The sequence below is a fragment of the Centruroides vittatus genome, unplaced genomic scaffold (genome assembly GCF_030686945.1).
Source record: "Centruroides vittatus isolate TY-2023 unplaced genomic scaffold, ASM3068694v2 contig_452, whole genome shotgun sequence".
Lineage (NCBI taxonomy): Eukaryota > Metazoa > Arthropoda > Arachnida > Scorpiones > Buthidae > Centruroides > Centruroides vittatus.
Window position 1 is genome coordinate 1,012,737 of NW_027122248.1, and position 27,495 is coordinate 1,040,231.

Sequence of the window (27,495 nt, forward strand, 5' to 3'; positions counted from 1 at the left end):
TATTACATATTCCACAAATATATACATCAATTAAAATATCATTTTGTAAGATTATGTATACTTGTGTTTGCTTTATCCTCGCATCAGGGTCTTTGTACCAGTATGCTAAATAAAATTTAAAAATATCTTTTTCTAAGCAAGATCTGAATACGAGCATTTGGGTTGGGCAACGATTGGTTTGGTTTATTTGGTTACGGCAGTTTTGGGAAACCTGTTCCTATTTAACTTTTTTACAAACGAAGAAAATTCGGAAAACTCCACGTGGTCAGGCCATTGGAGAGGGGCGAACTCACTGTGTCCAGTGCTTTTATCCACTCGGCCACTGATGGGTCTTTGAGCAATGATGGGGATAAATTACTTTCAAAACAGACGAAAACTATTTCTGCAGCAGCAGTTTTGCGTAGTTTCTGCTGAGGCGACTGAAGCATCTCCGAAAAAACTTAGAGCTTTCCAGAATATGCGATATCGAGACGAGTAAGAAGAGGAAATGAAATGTCTTTAATGAGACTTGCGTGTTCGCCTCCAACTTTCTTCTTGTTCTTATTTAAGAATTTTCACACAAATTAATTTTTTATTACATCCAAGTACTGATAACGTGTGGGGCCATCCATTAATTACGTGTATAGTTTAAGAAAGAGAGAGGAAATCTTGAAAAGTACATCATTGTAAACGATGGTGAGGAAGAGAGTCGAGGCATTGTCTGTGTGGATTTTTTTTTTGTGGTATTAGTGGCGTACGAATTTGTTTGAATATATTTATATACTGTATTTGAATTTATAACGGATTATAAGCCTATTTGCTAGTCATGTAAATAAACTATCGAAAAATATTTGAAGAGATGACTTTTTCAAAAGTTCTGCAATGGCGAAGCGGTCTGGGTATTGTAGGATAAAGTGGAAAAATTTAGATAACTTAAGGGAGAAATGTTAGCGAAGGAGAAAAATATTCATTACATGTAAGCGAAAAAGCTATATGTAATAAACTTAGATCTACATGGCTACATAAAAGCTCAAGAATATCATTCAAGAAATATCAGTCAAGAACATTGAAAATTAACTTTTTATGTCAAATATACTTTTCATCGCATTTCCCCCGACGTGTGTAATTCCGACCAACTATTTGTAACAAATGAAAGTTAATATTTTGATTAATAAAAAATGTTACTTCGTTTTACTCTTAAGTTCATCACTATAGAAGTCTCAGATAATAGAGAGGTTGCGGCCGAAGTTTTCAACGCGAAAACATGAACGTCGGACGTTCACGTTTTCGCGTTGAAAACTTCGCGTTGACCCGCAGATATATATATTTTATCACAACTTTTCAATTTCGTTACATTTTTTACGTTGTTTAAGTCTATGTATAAGATATTTTATTTTAAACAACTAGTAAACTTCTATATATTGTTTATTTTATTACACGAATTTCTCATTTTCATTTAGGCTACTTCCGTCCTTTGGGTACTAAGCTTTATCTGTAAGCAAATTACTTTGCCTGATGTCAGTGCCGGCCCGAGAAATAGCGGGGCCCGATGAAAGTTTGTCTTACTGGGCTTTTTAATAAAAACATAGCAATTTCGAACAACAAAATAATATTTTAACCACTCGTTGAATAGATTAGCGGATAATGAAATGATCAATTTCTAAATTTCTCAAAAGTTGAATCATGCAGGATCGCGGTGCCTTGGGCGGTCGTACCGCTCCTGCCTGAAGTAATGCCATGTTTTTTTTTAACTTCTTTTGCCCTGTGGGCATCTTTTTAGCAAACCAATTATGGCTTCGTCCAGGCGCATAACGGAGGTGGCCGAGTGATAAAGAACGGGGTCCGACATATCCGGATTTGATCTCGGATCCTTCACAGGATAGACTGCCACCTAACCATTCGGCAATCGCTCCACAGTAATGTTTATATAAATACAATTTGCAATAGTTTTTCACTTATAAATTCATATATAATTAATATTTTAAAATATATAATATATATATATATTATACGCTTCAAAATTTTATAAAAAGTATGTTTAATCCATAGACATTTACAGAGACTCACGTGACGGTGACGTCAGATTCACGTGGGAAGTTGGATAGGAATGGACGTCGTAATTGAGTAGAATTTGATTAAGTGAAATAACAAACATGTCTGATTCAGAAATAAGCGAGAAAACGCCTTTGATTACTTCTCGAAAAAATTATTATATAGAAGAATTAGAGGTATGAATAACATTCCATTAATTCATCAACAATCATTCTAATTTGCAAAGTGAAAGTATTTAATAGAATTATTTTATCATCTATGAGAAGTTTTCAATACATTTTCCAATGATAAAAAGACATTTATATATATATATATATTTATTTATTTATTTATTTATATATTTCTTTACCATGATTACAATGTGTCTTATTCTTTGATTTTCAGTAAATATCTAGTTTCTTCTCTTTTTCATTTCAAATAACATGAAATATGTCAGTATATAACTGTGTAAAAATGTAACATTCCAAATATAAATCTAAAAAACAGCATATATGCATAATTACAGCATAAATAAACGAGTAACATACAGCAGAAGTAAACAAAATTTACATAGAACATAGAATACTCTTTTGGTACAAACCTCTGTTTATAACTGAGAAACAGAATGGGTGAAGTTTATGTCAAATTTTTGATTTTGAAAAGAGCTCCGAACTTGTGTACAATTTTAAGGAATGACATAGATGACGTTAAAAAAGAAGAAATAAAAGGGGTGTACGAGATAACAAAAATGTACAATTAGGAATCGAGAAAAAGTATATTGGCGTTACGATGAGACGTTTCGGAGTCGGGCTTAAAGAACACGAGTATAATGTCGACGAAGGAGCCGATGCTACGGTACTTTCCCGGGTGGTGCGGGCTCGAGACTCTACGGTAAAATGGGACGAAGCGGATATTGTTAAACCCTTGCACTCCCCGACGTTAGCCGCGAAAAATTGAAATTTACAAAAGCGAAGTGGAAGAGGCAAGCATAAATGCAAGGAATGCCGAAGGTTTACTCTGTATGTGGAAAACATAGTTAAAAAGTTTTCTATGAACTCCTAAATTATATCTTTGTTTACAATTTTCTGTTTTACAATTATGCCTTAATAGTTTTCTTTTACTGTTTATTTAAGGTATTATTACTGGATTTTAACTATTATATCTGATTTTGTTTTCTTTTATATTTATACATATATTATTTTCTGTTATTTTTTGTATTTAAATTTATGTATTCTGTTTTGGAACACCAATGTTTTAATCTTGTTTAACCTGAGGATGGTCTATTGAATGGGCTGAAAATGTTAGTTTAGTTTTAATAAATTATCTCTGCAACTTAAGGTGTATTTTGATGGTCTGTTAGTATAGTATGTCTCCATGTGAAAAAAATCTAATCTATATGATAGACTGTCTCCACATTAGAATTTTTTAAATTCTTGTTTTAATTTCTTAATTTTTTACAAAATTTTATTTATACAAAAAAAGTACAAAAAAATCAATAAAAGTATATCAAATCAAAGGAAACCGACGAGCTATCTTGGCTAAAGTATCATCGAACGACGAGTCGGCACGCATATTTTAATCGGCGTATTGGCCTTTATTTTTATTAAAAAAAAAATGAACTAGTGTTAGTTAATTGGTAATGATGGTTAAATATTCAATGATTTTGGGGTTAATTATGATATCTAAGATGAAGTATAATTTATACATATTAATTAAAATTAATAAATTTAGTATAAATAAATACTCATACTGTTTACCATCTTTTAAAAAACTAAGCAGAAAGTTAAATAGAATACATTATACTTACATTAGTAGAATTATCAAATTTTTGTTTATTAATGAAAATTGAAATGTGTATTCATTGTAATATTTGTATAAACACTTCTGACAAATGTGAAGGAATAATTAAGTCTAGATAAAATGTCAATATTTTAATTGAATTTAATATTCAGAACAACTTTCTCAAGCAGATGTTTTTCAGTTTTCAAGTTTTGATTTATCTTAATTGAAAGAATTCATAAAATATTAGATTATTTTCATATCAATACTTTCAAAAAGTATATAAATTTGTAAAAGTTAACTGTTATTCTCGAGATTAAAATTTTATGGATTTTTACCAAAATTTCTTTTAATAACAACATGGATTAATAACAAACTTATAATGTACAGGATATATTAAAGTGTAATTATATAAATATAATAAATTATACAATATAAAATAATTTGAATAATTTATACTTGATCTATCTTTTAGCATGTTCTATCTGCAAATAAAAAAGATTGTCAGTTTTTCCATTAAGGCAGAAATATTTTGTCCATTAAATTAAAAGTTTACTGTATTTATTATTGGGTTTAGTGGTTGTTTGTTTGTATTTATTTTATTTTTATATTATTAAAGTATAAGATAAATTAAATATAAAAAATTTAACATATTTCAATAAATAAATTTTTCCAAGGAAAGTAAAAATGTTAAATGTAGACAAGTAGAAATTGAACAAATTTATGAATTTTAGAAACTCACTTTATCGTTAAATCTAAATTATCATCATTAAACGATTTTTTTAATATTAGATTTAATGAAAAGAATGTTTGAATTTTATTACTAAAAATATTAATTTACCTATTCATATTTGTTAAATCCTTTTTCAAAATTATATAAATGTATATAATTCTAAATTTAAAAATTATATTTTATTAGAAATATCTGCACTAAAAGGGGAGGTAGTAGTCTGAAAAGTTTGGGAAACACTATTAAATTAACGTAGAAGTCAGTAGTAGGTGGAGAGTTAAAGTTTGAATTATGGTAAAGATGTCAAAATCAAAAATTGGTTAGAAAATGTGGGCAAAGCATGAAAAATAAAAATGATCAATAATTGATTATAGAGACATTGAGAAATTTTTCGGTTAATATTACCTATGGTTTCAAAATGGCGGCTCGTCTCTGATTCCAGCAAATAGAAGAAAACAGTGGGGGAAACATTCTAACCTAACCTAACCTATTCTAGTAATTTTGTTGGTAATAATTATGGTAATTTATTAGAATAGGTTGGATTAGGTTGGAATGTGTGTCCCCACTGTTTCCTTTCTTCTATTCACTAGAATTGGACGAGCCGCCATTTTGGAACCGTAGGTAACATTAACCAATTTTTCAAAATAATTCTGAAAATATAAATAAAACAATTTTGAATAGTGCTGTATTTCCAAATTAGACTCTTCATTACTATGTGTTTATTGAAATATATTGGTACAAGATACTGGTAAGAAAGTTGATATTTTATTATTAGGAATACTTTTTGTTATATGATTTAAGATTATATTTTTAATTTACATAAATATATGTAATACATCAATTTTAAACTTGATTTTAATTTTTACTTTTTATAATACTTTGCATATTTAATTTAATATTAATAAATATTTCCTGGTTCTGTTATTAACATGGACATTTGAATTTAGAATTTAAAAGTTTTCTTTTCATTTTTATTTGAATTTAGGGAAATGATGAACAATATATATTTATCTTTAAATTATAAAAAAAATAGAATTTTCTTATTAAATAAATCAATCCAAAAAGGTAAAATTTGCTTCTTGAAATATTAGTTCTAAAGAAAAATTTAAATTAATATGTGGTGTAATTAAGATAAGCATTAACATTAGTTTGTATTATTCAAGAATGTATTACTCTCTAAAAAATTTATGTGATTTTTAATTTTATAGTCTTTTGAACATGAAAATCTTGATATTCAAGATTACTATTCGTGGAATGAAAATAATGGCCAACCTTCAATAGAATTAGGATCATTTAATTTATTGTCTCAGAAATATGAGGTAATTATAAAATGTTATTTCAGTTTTGAAAAGCAATTTTCTTATATATTTATGAAATTTAATTATAGCATTATTACTTCTTTTATCATTTTAATAATTTTACACTATTTTTAATTTTTAAAAAAATTGCAACTTGAGATATTTGTTTTCCATACATCATCTGTGTTGGCTGACTGATCTTATTACAAATCAGAAGTATATATAATGGGCATGGACATAGAGTTCATGAAACTATTCTAAATGTTCTACCAGGTAAATTAAAAATTCAAATGACAAAATAAAAGAAAATATTTATTTTATCAATTATATTATACATTTGTATCAGTCAGCCATCATACGGAAGGTAGTAGTCTCTCTACTACCATGATTGACTTGTTGGCTTGTCCTGTAATATTTAATAACAGTATTTGCAACCTTTACAAGACTGTTCAAGTGTGTCATGGATCCAAAAAGATTGAGAAATACTACTTCAAAGTATATTGTTCTATGCATTAACAAATGAATTCAACAATTAAATTTTTGAAAAATTTAAGGATTTTCTTTAAAGTTTAAGTTTTCTTGGTCACTGATATTACAATAATTCAGTCTACTTTTTAAGTATTGAGATTTTATATATAACTTTTTTAAATTATAGGTTTTTTTAAATATAATTTATAAAATTATCATTAATAGCATAACTACTTGAATCACCTATGAATGTAAAACATACTTTTTAATTTTAATGTAGTTAAACATAAAAACGAAAAAAAAATTATAGAAATGTGTTAATTTTGAAGAAAAAGCTTCAAAGTATAATTTCCTTTGTCTCGCCTTAGCGCGAAACTTGACACCGATGTGTCATTGTTTACACAGCTGGATGACCTTGAGAACAGCTGGTGTCGTCTTTCGCGGGACATTCTCATGAAACTCTCGGGAGGAGAAGGGTAAAAAGTAGGGTGAATACTAGATGGCGGTATATTTCTAAATATTTTTTTAAAATTACGATTTTAATTGAAATTTCCGACCCCCCGACTTAATTAAACGTATATATAATAAAATCTATTAATTAAAAAAATTAAAAAACTATTGGATGCTGTTTTTGACATCAGAAAATAGCTTTAAATAACTTTACCGAAGTAAAATCGACGCACTAGAACTTTAGAAAGATGAATAAAGTTTTATAAAAAAATCCCATAAAAAAACCATTAAGCGTTAATTGCGTGTCATTAAAGGTTAATTAAACTCGCAATAAAATTTTTTCGCGCGGGTAAAAATTTTTCAAAAAATTTGGAGACTTAGAAAACATCCGAAAAATCAAAAAAAAAAAAAATTTTTTTAGGGGTCCTAAAGGACCCCATTTTTTGTAACGCTATACAACTTGCCCGAGATATCTCGGGCTAAGGGCTGAACGCGTTAATAGCATAATACTTGAATCACCTATGAATGTAAAACATAGAACAAATTTGAACCAAGATCGAAATGGCAGTTTTTCTATGTTTTACGTTCAATTTCTCAGTATTATTTTGGATGATTGATGCTCTAATATAAATTGTTAAAATTTATTGTAATGATTAAAAATTATTATTTTTTCTTATTAATTTTTTGTAAAATATTGCTGATTTTATCAAACATTAATGATAAAAAGTAAAATAATGTAATTTTCATTGAGTGGGATATGCATTTCTAATGCAATTGCATTTGAATTTAAATTTTTCTTATAACAATCCATTCAATTTTAACACACTCAGATGCAAATGTGCAAACATAGAATAACTTTGAAAGTTACTTAGGTGAAAAAACAAGTTAAAAATTTTTAATTAGCATATACCATATTTACTCGCATATAAGACGAGGTTTTTATTCATTTTTTACTGCTTCGAAAACCTAGGTCGTCCTAGATGCGCGAGTGAAGGATTCTTTGCGTTTTGCAATAATTTCTGTGAACCGTGTATATTTCATGCTGTCATTATAGGTCTACAGTCTATTTAGTGTAAGTTGGCTCCTACTGTAAACAAATTAAGACGACTTTCCTTTGTTTATTGGTTTAATCCTACGTCCATTAATTAAAAATCGTGTTGCATCTCATTTGTTCGCAGAATATAGTTTCTAGTTATTTATAAAAACATTAATGAAATACAGGTCACTTAGCAATAATTATAAATGTAGTTGTTTTATATTAGTTAAATTGTTATTTTTAATGAATATTAGCATATTCTGAATCATTAAAAATAAACTTTTTCTGGTCATGCGCATTATAATGTTTTGGTTTTGTTTTCCATTCATCATGTATTAAGGCAAACATGGTTGTTTTATTTATTTTTATTTATTACGCATACTGGATACATTCCTTGATGCGAGGAGCAAAACCATCTCCCAAAAACACAACACTTAAATACGATAAACATATGATCATACACAAAATTATACAATAATAAATTATTTTATATCTAAATTGTTAATTATATAAAATATACAAATCAAATGCAATAATTAAATAAAGTTTAAAGTTAGAGTTCAGGAGCATCTGTCAATAAAATACAAAATACCAAAAAATAAAAATAAAACAACCAAAAAGGCAAATCATTTACCTATAAAAAAAAAAAAGTTAGTATCGAAGACACAGCACTGACAGATGCTCCCAAACAGCACCAGCAACAAGGCTAGATTTAAAGTAGAGGAATCACGCCCCCTAAAACAAAAGTTCAACAGATTTTCTTAGAAAACAAAACACATTAAATTGATAACAAGGTTCCGATAAAATTTTAAGAAATAAAGACCTGGTAAGAACTTTGCAACCAAAAATTTCTTCACATAACACTTTAAGACGCCTTACATTTAGCCAAAATATGCCAGGCATCCACAATTTCTTTCTCAACACAAAAGTTACACGATTCTCTCGAATAATTATTTAAAAAGTTCAACGAATTACACCTAGCCTGTATAAATAAAGACAAAATATTAAGGGAAACATCTTGATTATATAAGGAATTATCAAAAAAAGTAACATTCAAATCCGTATACCAACAACTATATATGCTTTTATTTATTTTTTCATTTATATTGTATAAAAAATTATCAAAAATGTTAACAAGGAGAAGAGACCAGTTCATTAAATCCAAATCATCATTAATAAAATTAATACCATGATTATTGCAGGTATCAATAAGATAATGTGTCCAATCTATAGACTTTTTTTTAAGTATAAATTTCATACAAACTTTACTCAGACAATAATCATCAAAATTAGAAATTCTAATAATCCAATTTCTTATCCTACTAAATATTATAAGTTTTATAGGGGTCAAAGCACATTCCATCATAATTAAATAACCTGGTGTACAACGAGGTAAATAAAATAAGTTTTTAATAAATTCAGTCTGTATACCATCACCATTGGTCAGGTTAAAACCCTAAATTTCTGAAGCATATAACAAAGAGGGCAAAACCACAGTTTTCAATAAACGTAAACAATCCATCAGATTACGTAATTTGGCAGATCTCCCCAACTGCATAATTTTATTCATCAATAATCTAGCACGAGTTCTCTTATTAATGTAATGCATATGAAATAAACCATTAGATGAAAATGTAACACCCAAATATTTGTAGTTAGAGACAACTTGAATTGGAGAACCCTTAAACCACCATTTATCCGCCCTCGCACTCTTACCTCCTCTGAAAAACAACAATCTTAGACTTATTCAAATTCAATTTCAAACCATTTTTATCTAAATAAATTGCCAATTTATCAATCAATCTTTGAAGTCTAACCACAGAATCAGATAAAATTACAATATCATCTGCATAAGCCAGTATTTTAATTTGGAAACCATCTATTTCTATACCGTCACTGGAAGAATTAATAATACCAAAGAGATTGTTCAAAAACATACTAAACAAAATTGGGCTCAAAATGCAGCCCTGCTTAACACCAGTCTTAGAAAACATTAATGGCGGACAGTTACCTCCAACTCTTACCACAAGCGAGGAATTTTCATACAAAGCAACAAGTAAAGATATAAATTTATAACTGAAACCATAACGCAACATCTTTGACCACAACAAGTTCCTACAGACTCTGTCAAACGCAGAAGATAAATCAACAAAAAAAGCATAACCTTCCTCCGTTTCCGTAAAAATGTTTCCTGAATAACCGTGTACAAAACAAAAATATTATCCAATGTGGAATAACTAGCCTGGAATCCTGCCTGATTTTCGTGCAATATATTATTAACTTCTAACCATCGAGTCAGTCTTCTATACAAAATAATACAAAACAATTTCGAAACACAAGATGATAACCATATGCCTCTATAATTACCAGGAACATCCTTCCTACCATTCTTAAAAATCGGAATTAAAATACTCATCTTCCAAGACTCTGGTATTATCCCAGTATCAAAAATCTTTGAGAAAAGACTCAAAAGATGTGGTCTCAGCATCTCAAAATTCCAAAATTCCATTGGGATCCCGTCAAAACCTGAGGCTTTATTTGGCTTATACCTCCTCAAAGCATCATTAAGCTCACTTGCAGAAAATTCATGGTCCAAAAGTTCATCATACCAATTCCTACAATAATTAAAAATAGAAATATTGGCAAAATAAGGGTCCAAGGAACCAAATAAATTAAAAAAGTGATGAAACCAATCATCAATAGGAATAAAGCTGAAATTACAAGACTTAGCTCGCTTAACATGTCGGAAATAATTCCAAAAAAGTCTATTATCTTTCCCAAAACAATTCTGAATTTTTCCAGCAAATAATTTTTTTTTTGCAATGCTAAACCGCTTCACCAAACTTCATAACGTAACAAAATGCAAACAATTATTAGAATCGTTACTCTTCCTAAAAGATCTCCAGGCTCTATTCTTAGTGCAAATTAACATCCTACAGTCTGAATCAAACTACGAAAAAGAATTCTTATGTTTCCTGATATTAAATCCCCAGTTACAAGCCAAATTAAAAAGAAAATTACTCAGGTCTTCCATTGAATCAAACTTATTCGAGATACATATTTCCTCCATAGCCAACCTTAATTCATCTTTTCTAGATTCGTCCCAAAACAATCTATTAATCCTCTGCCTCTTCTCTACAGAGACCGATCTGTCATTGCCACAAGCCAGTCATAAAATTAAAGGGTTATGATCAGAATTCAAAAACTGATCCATTGTTAGAGAGAGAACATCTTTCCAAATTAACGGAGAAACTATGACCAAATCAATAACCGAACAACCACGATTAGAGATAAAAGAATATTCACCCGCTTCATCACCTAAACATCGTCCATTTACAATAATTATATCTAAATCATCACATAAATGAAGCAATTTTCTACCAAAAGAATCAATCACCAAGTCTTTCGAATTTCTATGCAAAGGACAAACAATACCAAAAGAATTGCAAAAAGCGTCAGAAATTATATTCCCCAATCCAATCCTAGCATTAAAATCAGCAGCAATCATTACATTCCTATCATCTAATATCTAACCAGTTAAAGTATCAAAAATAGACTGCCAGTCATTTTCCCTAAAATAAACAAAATATACCAAAATATTACTAAGTTCGGCACCAAATTTTACAAGTATTAGAAAGTTGTCTTGATAAACAATAACACAGGGAAAAGAGGATCTTATTGCCAATAACCAGCCTGCACAATAACGACCTTTCGCATGTAACTTAAAAGCCTTTCCAAAATGAAGATTATAACCTTGCAAACAATCAGTTACGTCTGAATTTCTATTAGTAGAACCATACCAAGTTTCAGAAAGAAATATAATATCATACTGCAATAGATACTTCCAGAAAAACTCAGGTTTATTAAACAAGCCAGCACAATTCCAAATTTAAAAAGAAGTACCCCTATTCGACAATTGCTAGGATGAGACGGGCTTAACCTGGTCACAGTCAACATCGTAAAAATACTTTGTTCCATCAATAATAATTTTATCATAAACTATTTTTACCATTCGCACTCCAGAAAGTTTTGACTGTCTACCAAAATCCCGAAGCTTAAACCTAATATTTCTCAATCTAGGAGAAAAGCCATCATTTACATAGACACCATCCGGTTTTAATTCCAAAATTCGTTTCTTAAAGTTCATTTTTTCATAATAATCAACAAAAGTACAAATAATTAACCTAGGGGAATTAGCCTTTTTCTTTCCCACTCTCATTGCCCTACCAATCTTAATGTCGGGCATTTGTAAGACTCGTGTAGCAAATTCAACTATTTTCTCTTTCGTTTCTAGAAATGATTCATCCTGCACCTCTTCCAAACCGGAAATGACAACATTATTTATTCGACGTTGATTATCCAAAAAATCAAGTTTACGAGTAATGTCATTAAACTTTTTCGTAACATTACTTTGATCGCTTAAACTACAATTTTTATCAGCCAATTTTTCTAATATTTCTAATCTGTTATCTAAGTCACCCAAACTTTCATCCAAATTTTTTAGCCATTTGGATACATAATTCAATCTTGAAATAAGTTCGTCGACCTTATAATTCATGGAGAAATGTAAACACAGCAGAACACGTATACCTTCTTCGAAGTTAAAATTTTTTCCTTCCAGAAGATATGCAAATTCTTCCTCCTCGCGACTCTTCAAAGATTTCTTTTTACTACTAGTCTCTCCTTCCCTTAAGCTCGGGTGAAAACGACTTTCTTTTCGGATTAACTGCCATAATTGTAAAGACTTGCCTATAAAAAGAAAAAAGTTAGTATCGAAGACACAGCACTCCCCAAACATGGTCGTTTGCCTTAATACATGCATTTGATAATATTTTATTTGTGATTAAACGAAATAAAATTAGAATTGTATTAATAAATCTAATTTTCTATATTTTGATCTCTAAAGTCACATCTCGTCCTATATGTGAGTTCGTCTTATATCCGAGTAAATACGTTACATTGAACAATGAGTCGGGAGAAGAAATGAAATCTATCAATTTAAGCAGAGTTGTAGCATCAGAAGTAATTTATTTTCTTGAATGTAAGTGAACTGAAACTCAAAAATTATAAATTAATCACTTAACTGTTAAAACCTAATGAATTATTCTAAGAAAAATTTGAATTCAAGCGGGATTGCCATAGAAATAACATTTCACCAATAAAAACAGTTCTTGTAGAACTAGCAATAGGATATTGTGTTATTAGATAACAACAACTTTAATAATAATAATAATAAATCAATGATACATAAGTTTATTTTCTTTTGATTATTTTATTATAAAATCATATCAACAAGTGAAAAATTTATAATAGGTTAAGAACAAATATCTGACACTGGTATACTAAAAAAAATGAAATGGATTATTATGGAAACATTTAAAAAAAAAAAGTTATACAATAAGATTTAAAAATTTATAAGCTATCAGTTTCAAAATTCAAAAACGATGATCAACATTTCCTTTCTTGTTGGGATACCAGCTATATTCCAATTAGAAAATTCTTGGGAATTCTATAATTCTGCATCTGAGGTGTATAGGAATGCTACCGATAATTCAAGTGTGTGAACATTACCTCGCGCATGTAGCCAAACAAAGGCCATATTCAAAATCTCAGCGTGCAGTCAACACCTCTGTTCAAAATTTCAGATGACTTCTGGTTGCTGCCAGCATGCTTCCAGCAAACTGCAAGTGTCTTTTTTGGTGTTTCATACACAAGCAAACAAGATGGGAGCCACCATGATGCTCATAAGAGTTCTATTTTGAGTTGACAATTTTGAATTTAATTTATTTGTAGATGAATGAACTTTGAATAAATTAATATTCGGTTAGTAGATTAATAAAATATTTTAATATACTAATATATATACGTAAGACATCACATATTTTTTTTAGTTGTTAAAGTGTAATCTTAGGATTGATTTAATTATTTAAAACTTCTACAGAAATTTAAAAAATCTTCATTCCTGTTTCTCTTTTCGAAATATTCATTTTTCATTAAACTGTTCTCATTAAATAAGCTCAAAAATAAATTTAACATAATGTGTAAGTCCACATCGTTTGCCATTTTTATTGTTTTTCTCTCTTGAAATTCCCGGCAGTCAACGTTTGTGTTCTCTAGAAAATGCCAGCAGTTGCATCACATCTGGCAGCATCACACTGGATTAATGCTGAGATTTTGAATACTCCCTATTCCTGCTTTTCTTTTCTTTTAGCTCCATTATGGGAAATGCCATGTTAAATGTTCATTTATTCTTTACATTAGTCTTTTTTATTCATTTTGTATTAATTTCTTATTGTTTTTAGTATTAAACACTATATTTATTCTCTATAAAATGCACTTTTATGTATTTTGGAGTGTCTAGAATGAATTAATTGGATTTACATTGATTCATATGGAAATAATTGCCTCTGTTTTTGTTAGTTTCTGATTTCACCGATTGTTTTCGGACGGATTATCGAAGAAAACCGAGGTATCGCTGTATTTGTCAACTGTAGCCCGCCACTGTAATAGCCAAGGTTGTGAAATTCAAAAAAATACATTAGAAATAATTAAAAAGGAGTATAATACATTTAAAAGGAAAATTCTTGAATATTTTGAAATAAGAAAATTAATTTCAGAAATAAAAATTAGTAATAATGATGGCATTCACTTACACCTCACATGGTATCAATTTTTAGCCAGCAGGGGACCTACAATAATGTTTAAATACTTGGTAAAAGTGAGATTGAAGTTCTTCAATTTTATGTTTTATTTATACTTCAAATGTGTGATTATTTTATGTCTTGTTAATTTTAATAATGTATTTGAAGATTTGAAAGTCAAATGTATATTTGGCTTTCAAATCTTCAAATACATTGGATCAAAGGATTGAAAATATTAGTCTTTATACAAGTAAGCAGGTACTGGAGTTTTATTTTAGAAGGCACTTTGAAGAATTGTTAATATGAATTTTACGGAACTGTTTGATATTCAAGAAAGTAATTGTGCCGAATATTTAGTTTGGACATTATTCCAATGTAAGAATTTTCCATGTCATTCCAAAGTATTTAATGGACAGTTCTAAGTTGAAGATGGTCAGATATTTGATGAAAACACTCCTTTTGTTTAATAAGAAATGTTGGATTCCTGAAATAGTGGTTTGATTTATTTATTTATAACGATGGTGTCAAGTTTTGTGAATTTTTATGATAACTAAAGAAGTCCTGCTTATTGCTTATAACTATTGATAAACGAAGTAGGTTTGATTTTGAATAAATATAATGCCTAATTCCTCTTCATAATTTTTAAATGTTATGTTGTATTATTAGATTTTTTTTAATGATCTGAAATACTTTTTATTTTTTCTCTTTAGAGTCTTGATTATGATAAATGTGAGAATACAATATTTATTGAAGAAGAAAAAGAAAATGGATACTGGGTAAATAGAAATTTATTTTAAAATTAAAAATTTTGCTTACTGTTACATTTTCTGAGACTAATCACTATATAATGTTTGTGACATCCAAAAGTTAGCAAATAATCTTCCAATCTAATAAAAATAAATGTTCATATAACATCTAATGGTTACCTAAGATCTTTTAAGACTTACATTTGTTATATTCTTACAGCATACATGTGCATTTTAGCTGGAAATTGTCTAATCTTGTAACATGTTTCTAGTTGATTCATTATACTAAAGTTTATTTAAAATTTTCAAGTAGTTTTGAAATAAAGGGAGTAAGAAATGAGGCTTTGGCAATCAGAATTATCCATTACTACAAAGATCTAGCTAACTAAGATGATTGTAAAATCTGTTGTCATGCTGCAGAAGAAGTGACAAAGTCAACTATTTACTGTCTTCTTAGAAGGTATGAAGAATATGGAAGTATCAAATGTATGAAGATGCCCAGTTATTCATTAATGAAAAAAGTCAAAGCAGTCTTATCAGTTATTCCTGAAGTATTTAACTATAATCAAAGCATGTCAGAATGTTGTGCTGCTAATCTGATTGGCATTCCATACCAAACATTACATTGGTTAAAGGCAAACAAGTTAAGAATAAAATCTGCAGTAATAAGTGTAGTATCTCATTACAATGAAGATCAGAAACAACAAGCTGTCACAAGCTCATTGAAAATTGAATATCATTACATTCTGGAAAAGTCACTGTGCTTGCTGACAAAAGCTACATGCCTGCTGACCCAAGTGACATAAGCAGCAAAAAGTACTACCATCACACTAATAAAACTGCTATATCAGACAAAAACAGGTTCAAAGGAAAGAAGAAATTTTTCAAGAAATACTTGATGCTGTGAGCCATTGACAAAACAAGAATAGTGTCAAAACCCTACATATCGGCATTACGGCCTCTTACACCCACTTAAATGAGTGCATTAAGGAAAGATCAAAGAAAGACTTTATCCCCTTCGTTAATAATCAAGAAGTTTCATTCTGGTCTGATATAGCGATATCACACCAAATATTAGCCAAGTAACTTAAGAAGCCAAAATGTTGATTCTGTAGAAAAGCAGGAAAATTTTTCTAATATAACTCAAGTATGACCTATCAAAATCTTTTAGGCATATTGCAAGGCAGTATATGCTAGATGATCAAAACCTGTTAGAAACATTAATTCTTTCAAAATAATATGGAAGCCAATTGCCAGGAAAGCTACTGAATATCATGACTTAGCAATTGTAGGATTATGCAGAAAATCTTTCTCAAGATTAGATAGAAAAGATTTTTTGTCACTAAGAGTATAGATGTGGCAAAATTGGCACTATATTCTGCAAAGTCCATAAGAAAATTCTATTTTTTTAAAAAATTTTGTAGTATCAAAAACATTTGTCTACTTCGGCGTGTTTTTAATAACAGTTATCTGGTTATTACAGAGATGTCACTAAATCAACATTCAATTTATATTGATACAGCAATGCAACATCTTATAAACCAAAGCAAGCTGGCACATAAAAGAGCATGTTCTTATAATCAAAGTAGGATGTGTGTTTAAAAACTGCAAAAACAAGCAATTTTCATGTATAACATGTTTTTTTTTATTTCAAAATACAGTAGATGTTATAAGAACATTTATAAAAGAAAATAAAAACACAGAGTGTGGTGTTAAGTTTTTATTTTCACTAGCATTTTCAACAAACTTACATTTATCATCATCAGGCAAACAAGATTTAAAATATAGAACACAATATTCTAACGTAAATGGAATAAATATCATTTAAAGTGAAATTAGAAGTTGTTATGTGTGTGATCAAAGTTCGATTACAAGCTGTCATGCAGCACATGTGTGAGTGCACACCTATATCAAAGATGTGATAGTGGATGCATATCACTATTTTGCCATTTATACAGGGCAACCCACACGCTGGGTAGGTCAAGTGTGCGTGTGTTACATAGCTCCGAGGTTGTAAGGAGAGATTCTCATATGAAAATGAGTTTGTTTGCAGCAGTGCCTGAGCCTATTCACCCTCTTTTAACTTCACGTGGAAAAAGAGGTAGATGTGGCAATTACATTCTTGATTCTGTGCATACATAGATCCGCGAAGGGCTGCTATTCTCGATTTTCCATAAGTTTAATATGGTGCCTCATAATATCTCTGCTCTTTCTTATCCTTTGTGATATGTTGGTGCCATTATTGCTGCCCACATTAGAGTAGCATTCTTATTACTGTCAATGCAAGTACTTGTAAACATTGAGTTGAGCACCATAGATTTGGTAATGTGCACAGTTGGTTTTTTATGTGCTAAGTTTATGCATGTACTTAATATGGTCAGAAAATCACTACTTTCAAGCAGAACACTGCATAACAAGAGAGAGGTGTCAATAATTCAACTGCTGTTGCTGTACCTTAGATTCCTCTGCGTACACATTTGCCGTATATTCAGGCAACACAACTTTCTTCTGCACATATTCCTGCTACCAAATTTATGAAGCCTTATCTGCAATGATTGGAATAAACTCTCCACCTTTGAAAGATTGGGAATTTATGCTATGCTGTTAGAGAATCCTGTAATGGGGTGAATATGATGTACATTGGGGCCACAACATGAATGCTTGATATCTGTCTATCTGAGTGCCAGGAAGATGTGGTGAAAGGAAAGCATACCTTGGAGCTCACAAAAAAGGTGTTCAAACAGAACTACAACTCGTTATTGGCTCAAACAAAGCTACTCAGGCACTGCAGCAACTGGAAACTTGTTTTCATATGAGAATCTCTCCTTACAACAACCTTGGAGCCATGTAACACACCCACACTTGACCTACCCAGCGTGTGGGTTGCCCTGTATAAATGGCTAAACAGTGATGTGTGTCCACCATCACATCTTTGACGTGAGCGTGTCTCATGCATGTGCTGAATGATTTTTCAACTTCTTGTGTAATTGAACTTTGTTCTCAAACATGACTTCTAATTTAATTTAAATGATATTTATTCCATTTATGTTAGAATATTGTGTTTTATATTTTAAATCTTGTTTGCCTGAAGATGATGAATATAAGTTTTTTTATTTCATTAACCTTTCTACAGTGGGCTAGTCAGATATGGAGCTACCACAATGTAGTGGAGAATAAACAAGGGAAATTTTTAAAGAATTATCTCTCGTGTTTTTCTCGTTTCCATTTCAAAAAAATTTTATTAAACAGTTATGTCTACTAAAGAAAAATCATATTTTTATTGTCATATAATTCCTTTTTTTATGTGAATTTTTTTTGCAGTAATTTTTGGCTAGTTTTTGGCGATATCTGCAAAATTTCTTTGCAGATATAGAAGTCATTCACCACTGCCACACGATCGCCCTTGATGGATATATCTGTCGATCACTGCTGAGTGGTTAAATATTAAGAATAAAAATTTTTATTTTGTGAAAATGTAAGAACCTGACATGAAAGTAATGTAAGCTGTATATACAGGGTTCCTATGCACCTGGAAAGTCAGGGAAAAAAGGGGTGCAGAATATTTTCAGGATCCAAAATTTCACCCAAACATACACAAAATTATAGCACACAAAATGTACAATCATACAGCAACATCAATTGTTATTTTTAAATTTTAATATACTCTAAGATTTTAAACTGCTGTATTAATTATGCAGTATTAAGTTTGAGAGAAAAATCTAATACTCATAATAATCTAATGTTGATAAAAGTTTTTGAAAAATTTTAACACACTCTCTCTCACAATTCACACTTTCAATTTGAGGGCAGGTGTTAATGAACTAATGAAAAAAATGATAACAAAGAATCAAAAATAATAAACAACTTAATATTAATTCAAATGGTATTATTTATCATTTTTCATTTTAATAATTTTGATTGCATAACAAAACAATTTGATTTCTGAAACTTCTTCCCAGTTTATTAATATTTTATAAAGTTTGGAAAATTTATTAAGGGACAAATTTAATAAATTTATACTTTTGTACAAGGATTATACAGAATTTTTTAACAATAATTAATGGCTTTATCTTTCTTTTTTTCAAAGCCACGAAGTTTTACAGATGAGTTAATAACAGGATAAATTCTTTTTTATTTAATAAAAAATTTTAGTTTTATGTAGAGAAGACATGCTATAATTCTGTCTTTCTTATTTTAATTTTACTAATTCATCAGTTATAAAAAAAAATATATAACTGTTAATTAGAAAAAATAACCAGTTAAAAAGTTGGAGAAACAATAGTGTATGCAAAAATAAAAAAAACTAATAAGTAGGTTTAAAATTAATAAATACAAATATATTCTGACAGTTTGAGTTAATTATACTTTCTACTTGCAAAATTTCCTCAACCTTAACATAAAATAAGAAAAAAGTGAACTTTTAAGAAATTTGTGGAATTTCCCGGGATAAAAAAACAACCGGGATCTCGTTTGAGAAACCCTAGTTAGGATATATTAATTTATTTATCTTATTTAATCATCTTAATAAGTATATGTAATTTGCTATAAATTTTAAAGACTTATCACACCACAGTTTTCAATTGGAAAGTTCACTGAGATTTTATTAAATCATTTCATTTTAATTGAAAACTGCAGTGTGATAAGTCCTTAAAATTTATAGCAAATTACATAAAGCTATTAAGAAGATTAATTATAATTATTTGTTTTCGTCCTATTACAAAAACAAATAATTGTAATTACTTATCTTATTTTTTAGATCTTATATCCTCAGATATTTTTGCAAAATTTCCTGTATTTCCTGATAATTTCGCATTTTACTATAAATCTGCCTGATCTTTAGCATATTAAAATGTATATCAAAGGCCATTGATGGGGAAAAGCAGGAGTTTTATAGAGTTAACAAATTTCCTGAAAAATGGCCAATGAACCATTTTGTTCTATTGTCTTTTAACAGTTCTTTTATAAAAACATTAAGCTTGTTTTTTTTTACTCAAAAATTTGTGTAAACAGTTTTGCAAATCAGTAGATACTTTGGAATGATTTTAGTTAATAAAATTTAGTAACTTAAAAATGAAATGAAATAGAGGTAAATTATCTTTTACAGTACTGTACATATCAATATATGATGATATCAGCAACTGGTTAAATGAATATTAAGTACATAATATAGAATATAATAGCATTAATTTTTGATAAAATTGTAATAAAAACTGCATTAATTAATTCTTGATGATATATATAGTAACATATGTATATATAAATAAACAACAACTAACCCGTATTATTAATATTGCTATAGCCGTTCTCTAGCCCTAACATATGTATAGTTTAAAATTCTTATTAAACCATATATTTTTAATATAATGTGTATTTTTAATATAATTTGTTACAATTTCTTTTCTTATAGTTGATAAAGAAGATGAGTATTTATCGTTGGCTCATCATAGTGGCAATTGGAACACTCACCGCCATGACAGGATGTTTTATAACAATTTTAATTGATTTGTTAACTAGACTGAAATTTTCTGTTTTGAAATTTTGTATCTTTTAAATAGTAAAAAATATAATTATAAACTTCTATAAGAATCGCTCCTATAGTATAATTATCATCATCATCATTTATCATTATTCGAATTCTGTTTTATAGCCTATATTCCTTAATAATTATTACAGATGTTGATAAATGTACAGATAAAGATTGCATGTTTATACCATTTATATTGTGGATAGTATTTAATGTTGTTTCAGTTTTAATTGGATCATTTCTTGTTACTTACATTGCCGTAAGATATTTTTTATACTTTATTACATTTTGTAGTGATAACTTTGTATTTTATTAGAAATTACAAATTATTCATATAAAACTAAAAATAATTTAGTGAATTTTTTGAGAAAATTATTTCTAAAAGTTTTCCTTTAATCTTCTATTTGTTTTTAATTTAAAATTATTATAATAAATATAAATTATTTTAACCTAAGCCTGTTGCTGCTGGAAGTGGTATTCCTGTCATCAAGTGTTATTTAAATGGAGTAAAAATTCCAGAAGTAGTTAGGATAAAAACTTTAATTGTAAAAGCTGTTGGTGTTATTTTATCAGTTGTTGGAGGTTTAGCAGTCGGAAAGGTATTTTTTTGAAATTATTATTTCATTTTAAATTATTGTTTGAAATTTATTCATACTTTTTATTATTAGGAAGGGCCAATGATTCATTGTGGTTCGGTTATTGCTGCCGGAATTTCTCAAGGAAAAAGCACTACCTTTCGAAAAGATTTTAAGGTTAAGTTTATTTATTTTTTTAATTACTAAAAATTACTAAATAAACAATAATAATAATAATATAAATTTTGAAAACATTATTTGATAAATATACCAAAATTGCATCTATACGAATTTTTCATTTCATAAAGCATCCTTTTACTGTAAATATTTTTTTTATAGCTCATAATTCAATTTTTGGAGCCATTATATCTCAAAGAAACATTTTAATTTTTACATTAACTCAAATAAATTATTAGGCAGACAGTTTATTTCCCAGTCAGTTTTCAAGATTTTGAAACTAATTTTTCAAACTTATTTAAAAAAAATTAGTTATGAAGAAATGAATATTTAATTATTTATTTGTCTAATTTTGAAGATCTTAATATTGTCTCTAGTAATATTTTATAATTTTAAGTATCATTATTAAATTTTAGTAAAGTTATGAAGTTACATATAATATATTATATGTAATTTTATCAAATGAAAAATTAAATACCTGTTTAATCACTTTGTAAAATATTGTTAAATTACATAAAAACCTTTAGTGGAGCAATTATTTTACTCTAGAGTTCAGTTAAATTTTGAAATAAGATTTTTCTAACTCTTCAAAAAGAAAAAGAACAAAGGAATAAATGAAATATCTTAACTGCTGAATGAGAAGTGTATTACAAATTGTAGGAAATAAAAAAATTACAAATAATAATTAACAGACAGTGATTACAATATATTAAATTATTCAGTTGCAAGGCAAATACAACATCAGCTGTTTTATATTTGTTCTATTTGTTACAAATAATGCTATGACAGATGGTTAAACACACTATAAATGCAGAATAGTTTTAAGAAATGCAACATAAATTAAACAATTATACAGATATAAATTTATATTTTTATCCAAATGTAATTGAAGTAACAAAGTAACAAAAAAATCTGCCTTTTAAAAATTAAAAGAATTTCATTACAGGTTTTTGAAAGATTTAGAGAAGATCATGAAAAAAGAGATTTTGTTTCTGCAGGGGCTGCAGCTGGAGTGGCTACAGCTTTTGGTGCTCCAATAGGTGTGTTTTAATATGTTTAATCATTTTTTAATCTCTATTAAATATGTTAAATGGCAAATCTACAATAAAACTATTTTCCTGCAATTATTTTAGAATAAATACTGTTTATTTCCAGTCTTTTAAAATTAATAATTTTATAAAAGTTATTAATTAAGAGAAGTGAAATATGCTGGTGAAAAAAGTCCCAAAAATTCAGCCTACAGTTCTGTTAGTCAGCAAAAATATAAAAACGTTTTATCGTTTTGCACATTTTTTCAATATACAGTGATACCTCGGTTTTTGTCGATAATTCGTCCAAAAACAATCGACAAAATCCAAAACCGATGAAAACTGAGGCAATTATTTCCATACGAATCAATGTAAATCCAATTAATTCGTTCTAGACAGTCCAAAATACATACCAAAAAACACATTTTATAGAGAATTAATATAGCGTTAAATACTAAAAGCAATAAGAAATTAATATAAAAAAAACTAAAACTAATCTAAAAGCTAAAGGAAAGCAATGGAATTGTTTAGCTAGATGTGTGGGGTAATGTCTTGTCTTGTAGAAGTTAGTTAGACATGAGCTTCTAGCCTATATCGCTCCGTGATAAAGTGTGACGTAATTGTCATGTAATAGTAGTTGTATGCATTTATGATGGTCGTATTGCGGGGAAAAATGCCTTCCGGGAGGTCCGTTTAAGGGTAACTGGCACCTATTCAGGCGTTACAGACGTGGAGAAAACCCGGAAAACTCCACGTTACCAGCCTGTCCTGGCAAAGCGTGAACCCATGACAACTCCCAGTGTGTTCAGGGAACAGAAACATTGGCCAGTGGTGGGCCATCATGGGGTAATGCTCACAGAATGAGAAATAACACCACACTGAGCCAGAAAACTCATGGGTTGCCCTTTGTTTTCGCAAAATTAGCAGCAAGATTACTTGGGCATGCCGATGAAATCTGAGGCAATCGACGAAAACTGAGACAAATTTTTTGTGAAAAAATCAACGATAACAGAAGTCAATGAAAACTGAGGTATTACTGTATACTGTAACTGATTTTACTAAAAAATAAGAATGAATTCTATACAGAATGATTTTGTACTGAGCAAGCATATATACAGAGTAAATACAATATATAATTTCAAGAATGAGCATTATAACAAACAATTATTTTAAGATTATGTTTCAGAATTAATGTAAAATTGTGAAATTTATAAATTTCATGAATTTTAAAAGAATTTTGCAACATCTAGAATTTTTTAAAAGAAAATCAAGTTCAAAGTAATTAGTAAAATTTTTTAAGACTATCCATGGATTTGATTATTGAAAAAAGTTATTTGAGCAATTTTTAATAATAAATGTGTTTTGTGTGCAACATTATTTGCTATCCATTAGAAAATACAATGGTGCCTTGTACCATAATTTAATTTATTTTAGGAGGGCATTCAAATTCCAAATTCTTTGAAGTCCAAATCAGTTTTTCTCATTAGAAATAATGGAAAGTGAATTACTCCATTCCCAGAACCTAAACAATACCTATTTCGATAAATTAAAGTTAAAACAGCAAATACACATAATTTAAGATAAAAATAGCACATATTTAAATGTGCTATTTTTATCTTAAATTAAAACCTTAAATTAAAAATTAATCTTAAATGCCCTAATAATAAATTAAAACATGGAAACAATAAATAAAATATGTAATACTGTATAATAAAATGAAAATTGCATTTATTAGTTTGTACATTGTCAACTTTGGTATCTTAAATATGGCCATCAGATCTATCACACGTATACTGGTTTCATGCTTCATGATAAGATTCTTCTTCAATCCAACAATTGATAATACAAACTTTCTCTTAGACTTCATTGCTTCCATACACTTCTCAAGTACTATGGTTAATAAGTAAAGGCTATATTAGGTTGGACAGAAAGTTTTTGCATATTTTTGACAGCTGTTATTACTTAACAGATGATTTAATTATAACAATTGTGAAATGTAACATATTATTTCTGATTTAAGATTGTATTCTTTGTTTAGAAGCTTATTTTAAACTTCACATTTTGTTTTAATAAAATCAAGTTGAAATGTCTTTATATAAAAATTAGACATATTATGCTTTATGAGTTTCTGAACACTACAAACTGTAAAAGAATTTTCATAATTTATATGAGGAAGATGCTCCTAAACTTTGAACATGTTCATTTAGGAAATTTTGAATTAAAAGATACAAAATATATGGGGGTGACCAAAAGTTGTTGTCGAAAAATTTTAGGAAGAAATTGTTAAAAGTCGACAAATAACACAAAACATATATAACTAAACACACCAAAAATAAAGTGAAAAAAGCACTGAAAACAATATAATGTGACGAACATAATGTGAGAGACGACTTGGGTGCACAACAAATTGTATTTATGCTTTGAGCACATTTTTTCATTGCATGTGCAATTCAAACTTTAAAGCATCATTTTAACTCCAAAGTGAATTTTTGTCAAATTTGGCATTTTAACCCTGAAGAATTAAAAGTTAGAGTGATTCGAAGTATGAGGTACCACTGTATTGGGTTTATTATTTTTTTTATACTCATTTTTAGAAATTGGGGGAAAAATACGTTTTTGACTTAAAGGTGCTGGTTAAATGATTTTAGTATGCAATATGGTAGATTTTAAAGTTTTAGATTGAAAAATAATGAAAAAAATAAGGAATTTAGATTACTATGAATGTGCATCAAATTTTTATAATCTTGTCATCATATTATTATATTGTAATGAATGATATGATTATAAAAAGTTTGTAAATTATAGAACTTTTTCATTTCAATTATTTGTCTGTCACTGTGAAATGTTAATGCTATATTTGTTTTAGTGTTTTGAAAAGACTTTAATCGTTCAACTCAATCATTAAATTTTTAATTATTAAATAATATTATTTATTATATATACTAGATTAATAAACTTTGTTTTTCAGGTGGAGTTCTTTTCAGTTTAGAAGAGGGTGCTAGTTTTTGGAATCAGTATCTTACTTGGCGTATTGTAAGTAATCTCATTTATGCCATTGAATATATAACAATCAGTATATCCAGTATTTATAAGTTTTATTAAATAATATATAATTTAAGAATTTTTTATTTTATTTATGTATTTTTTTGTATATTTTTATAAAAAAGCATAAAAAATTGAAGTGTAGAATTCAAATAATAATAATAATAAATATATAGCAATAAAATAAAAACATATACTTTTAACTTTAAAACTAATTGCTTTAAAAATTTTTCTCCATGATCTATTATGGGTATATTTTGTAAAGTCAAACAAATTAAACAAGAATGATGTCATTGTTCTTCTTTTGCTGGATATTTTGACAGATTCATTTACAACAAAATGGCTGTTTCTAAAATTGAAGTTATGAATGTTGTTAGTGCAGTCTGGTCCAAAGTATTTTTCTCAGGTTGCTTCACATGGGCAGTTATTTGTGTCATTTAACTTTTTACAATTTATACATTCAAATGACTTTAGAAACATCAATATTGCTGAATGACATTTTTTTAGCAATGTAAACTAACTCATTCCTTTTTGAATTTTGTTAGAATTTCATTTGAAACATTGTCAGAATTGAGCATGTACAGTACATTGAGCTGAATTAGTACTTCATGACCAACTCATTAGTAATTTTTGTAACTTGTTCAATTTTACAAACATACCTTATATATTAAGAATAGCAACAGTGCTTAATGCCACAAATATATTGGATTATGTAATAAGTTCGTGTAAAAATGTGTCATCAAAATTTAAAAGATTATCTTATAAGATACAGCATTGATTTGTATAAATAGATAAAATATAATTGAAGTGTTATTTATTTGCAAACTAAGTTCTTAAAAAATTATTTTTTATCACTAAACTTGTTATCCAAAAATCTGCATTATCTTGTTATATAGTGTAATATTTTGAAGACTATATAACTATTTTTTAAAGTAAGAAGATTTTACATATTGTGTATATATATTGAATAGAATATAAAAATATATATTTTAATTCTTGACCTTGTTTTTTTCTTTGACCATTTTGTCCACCACAATTTGTTTTTCTTTCTTCAGTCCAGCATTTTGCATTGTCACTGGCTTCTTTATTAACCAACTTATTCATGATTCAAAATAAGCAGAGATATTGGATTATTACATGAGTCCATAAAGATGATGACAATCTCAGACAAGACAATAGTAAACAAAAATAATTAATGCAATAACACTAATGTTTTACTACTATTAATTGTAACTAACCCCTCACTAGTGACTAACACAATTTACAAGACACTTAGGCAAATTGCTTCAAAGTTAATATATACACACACTGTTATATATGGATTGGATTCAAGAGATATCCCACTTAAATATGATGATGGAAACTTCTGCTAGCCTCTAGCACTAAAAATGTATAAAATGGAAGCATCTAGTAGGTTCTCCAGTTAGATGCATACTTTGGTCATTAGATGGCAACACCAGTTTCATAAACCTGTTTATGGTTATGAAAGGTTACCCTGATTGTAAAAGATTTTATAATTTATTGAATTTACAAGTTTACATCCAAAACTGTTATTTATAATTCATAAGAGTTTCTTATATGTTATAATATCTTGAAATATATTTTAAGATGTAATCAATTTTCATTCATCATAATATCAAGAATGTTTTATAATAGAGATGACATCCAATTTAATCTTCTGCCTATGATGATTTTCTTTCCTTGTAAAACGGTTTAATTTTGCTAATATTTCATATTTAAACAAACTGATCATTTTTTTTAATTTGAGAGAAAAACAAAGATTATAACTTTTTAACTTATTAGTTTTCATAATAAAATTCAAGAAATAATAATCTAAGCCAGCATTTCTAAACATATTACATATCATTGTAAAATAAGACTTGTTTTATCATAAAATTTAACAATATTAAAAATAATTATTATAAAATATATTTTCAATCAGCTAATTTTATCCTTGTCCTTTGTGACAATGTGCGAAGCACCTCCTAAGC

The 27,495-nt window shown here is 28.3% G+C and overlaps 1 protein-coding gene across 1 annotated transcript in view; it reads left to right on the forward strand.

Moving 5' to 3' along the window:
- The first annotated feature begins 2,032 nt into the window (after nucleotides 1-2,032).
- The window catches only part of ClC-b (chloride channel protein 7), a 58,404-nt gene continuing 32,941 nt past the window's right edge, over nucleotides 2,033-27,495 (forward strand). Inside the window, exons 1-9 of the mRNA XM_067272631.1 lie at nucleotides 2,033-2,207; nucleotides 5,728-5,838; nucleotides 15,123-15,188; nucleotides 20,566-20,698; nucleotides 20,832-20,941; nucleotides 21,138-21,281; nucleotides 21,351-21,434; nucleotides 22,381-22,474; nucleotides 25,431-25,495. Coding sequence (XP_067128732.1) covers nucleotides 2,133-2,207; nucleotides 5,728-5,838; nucleotides 15,123-15,188; nucleotides 20,566-20,698; nucleotides 20,832-20,941; nucleotides 21,138-21,281; nucleotides 21,351-21,434; nucleotides 22,381-22,474; nucleotides 25,431-25,495 — 882 coding nt within the window. The 5' untranslated portion in view covers nucleotides 2,033-2,132. The remainder of the gene's footprint in view (nucleotides 2,208-5,727; nucleotides 5,839-15,122; nucleotides 15,189-20,565; nucleotides 20,699-20,831; nucleotides 20,942-21,137; nucleotides 21,282-21,350; nucleotides 21,435-22,380; nucleotides 22,475-25,430; nucleotides 25,496-27,495) is intronic.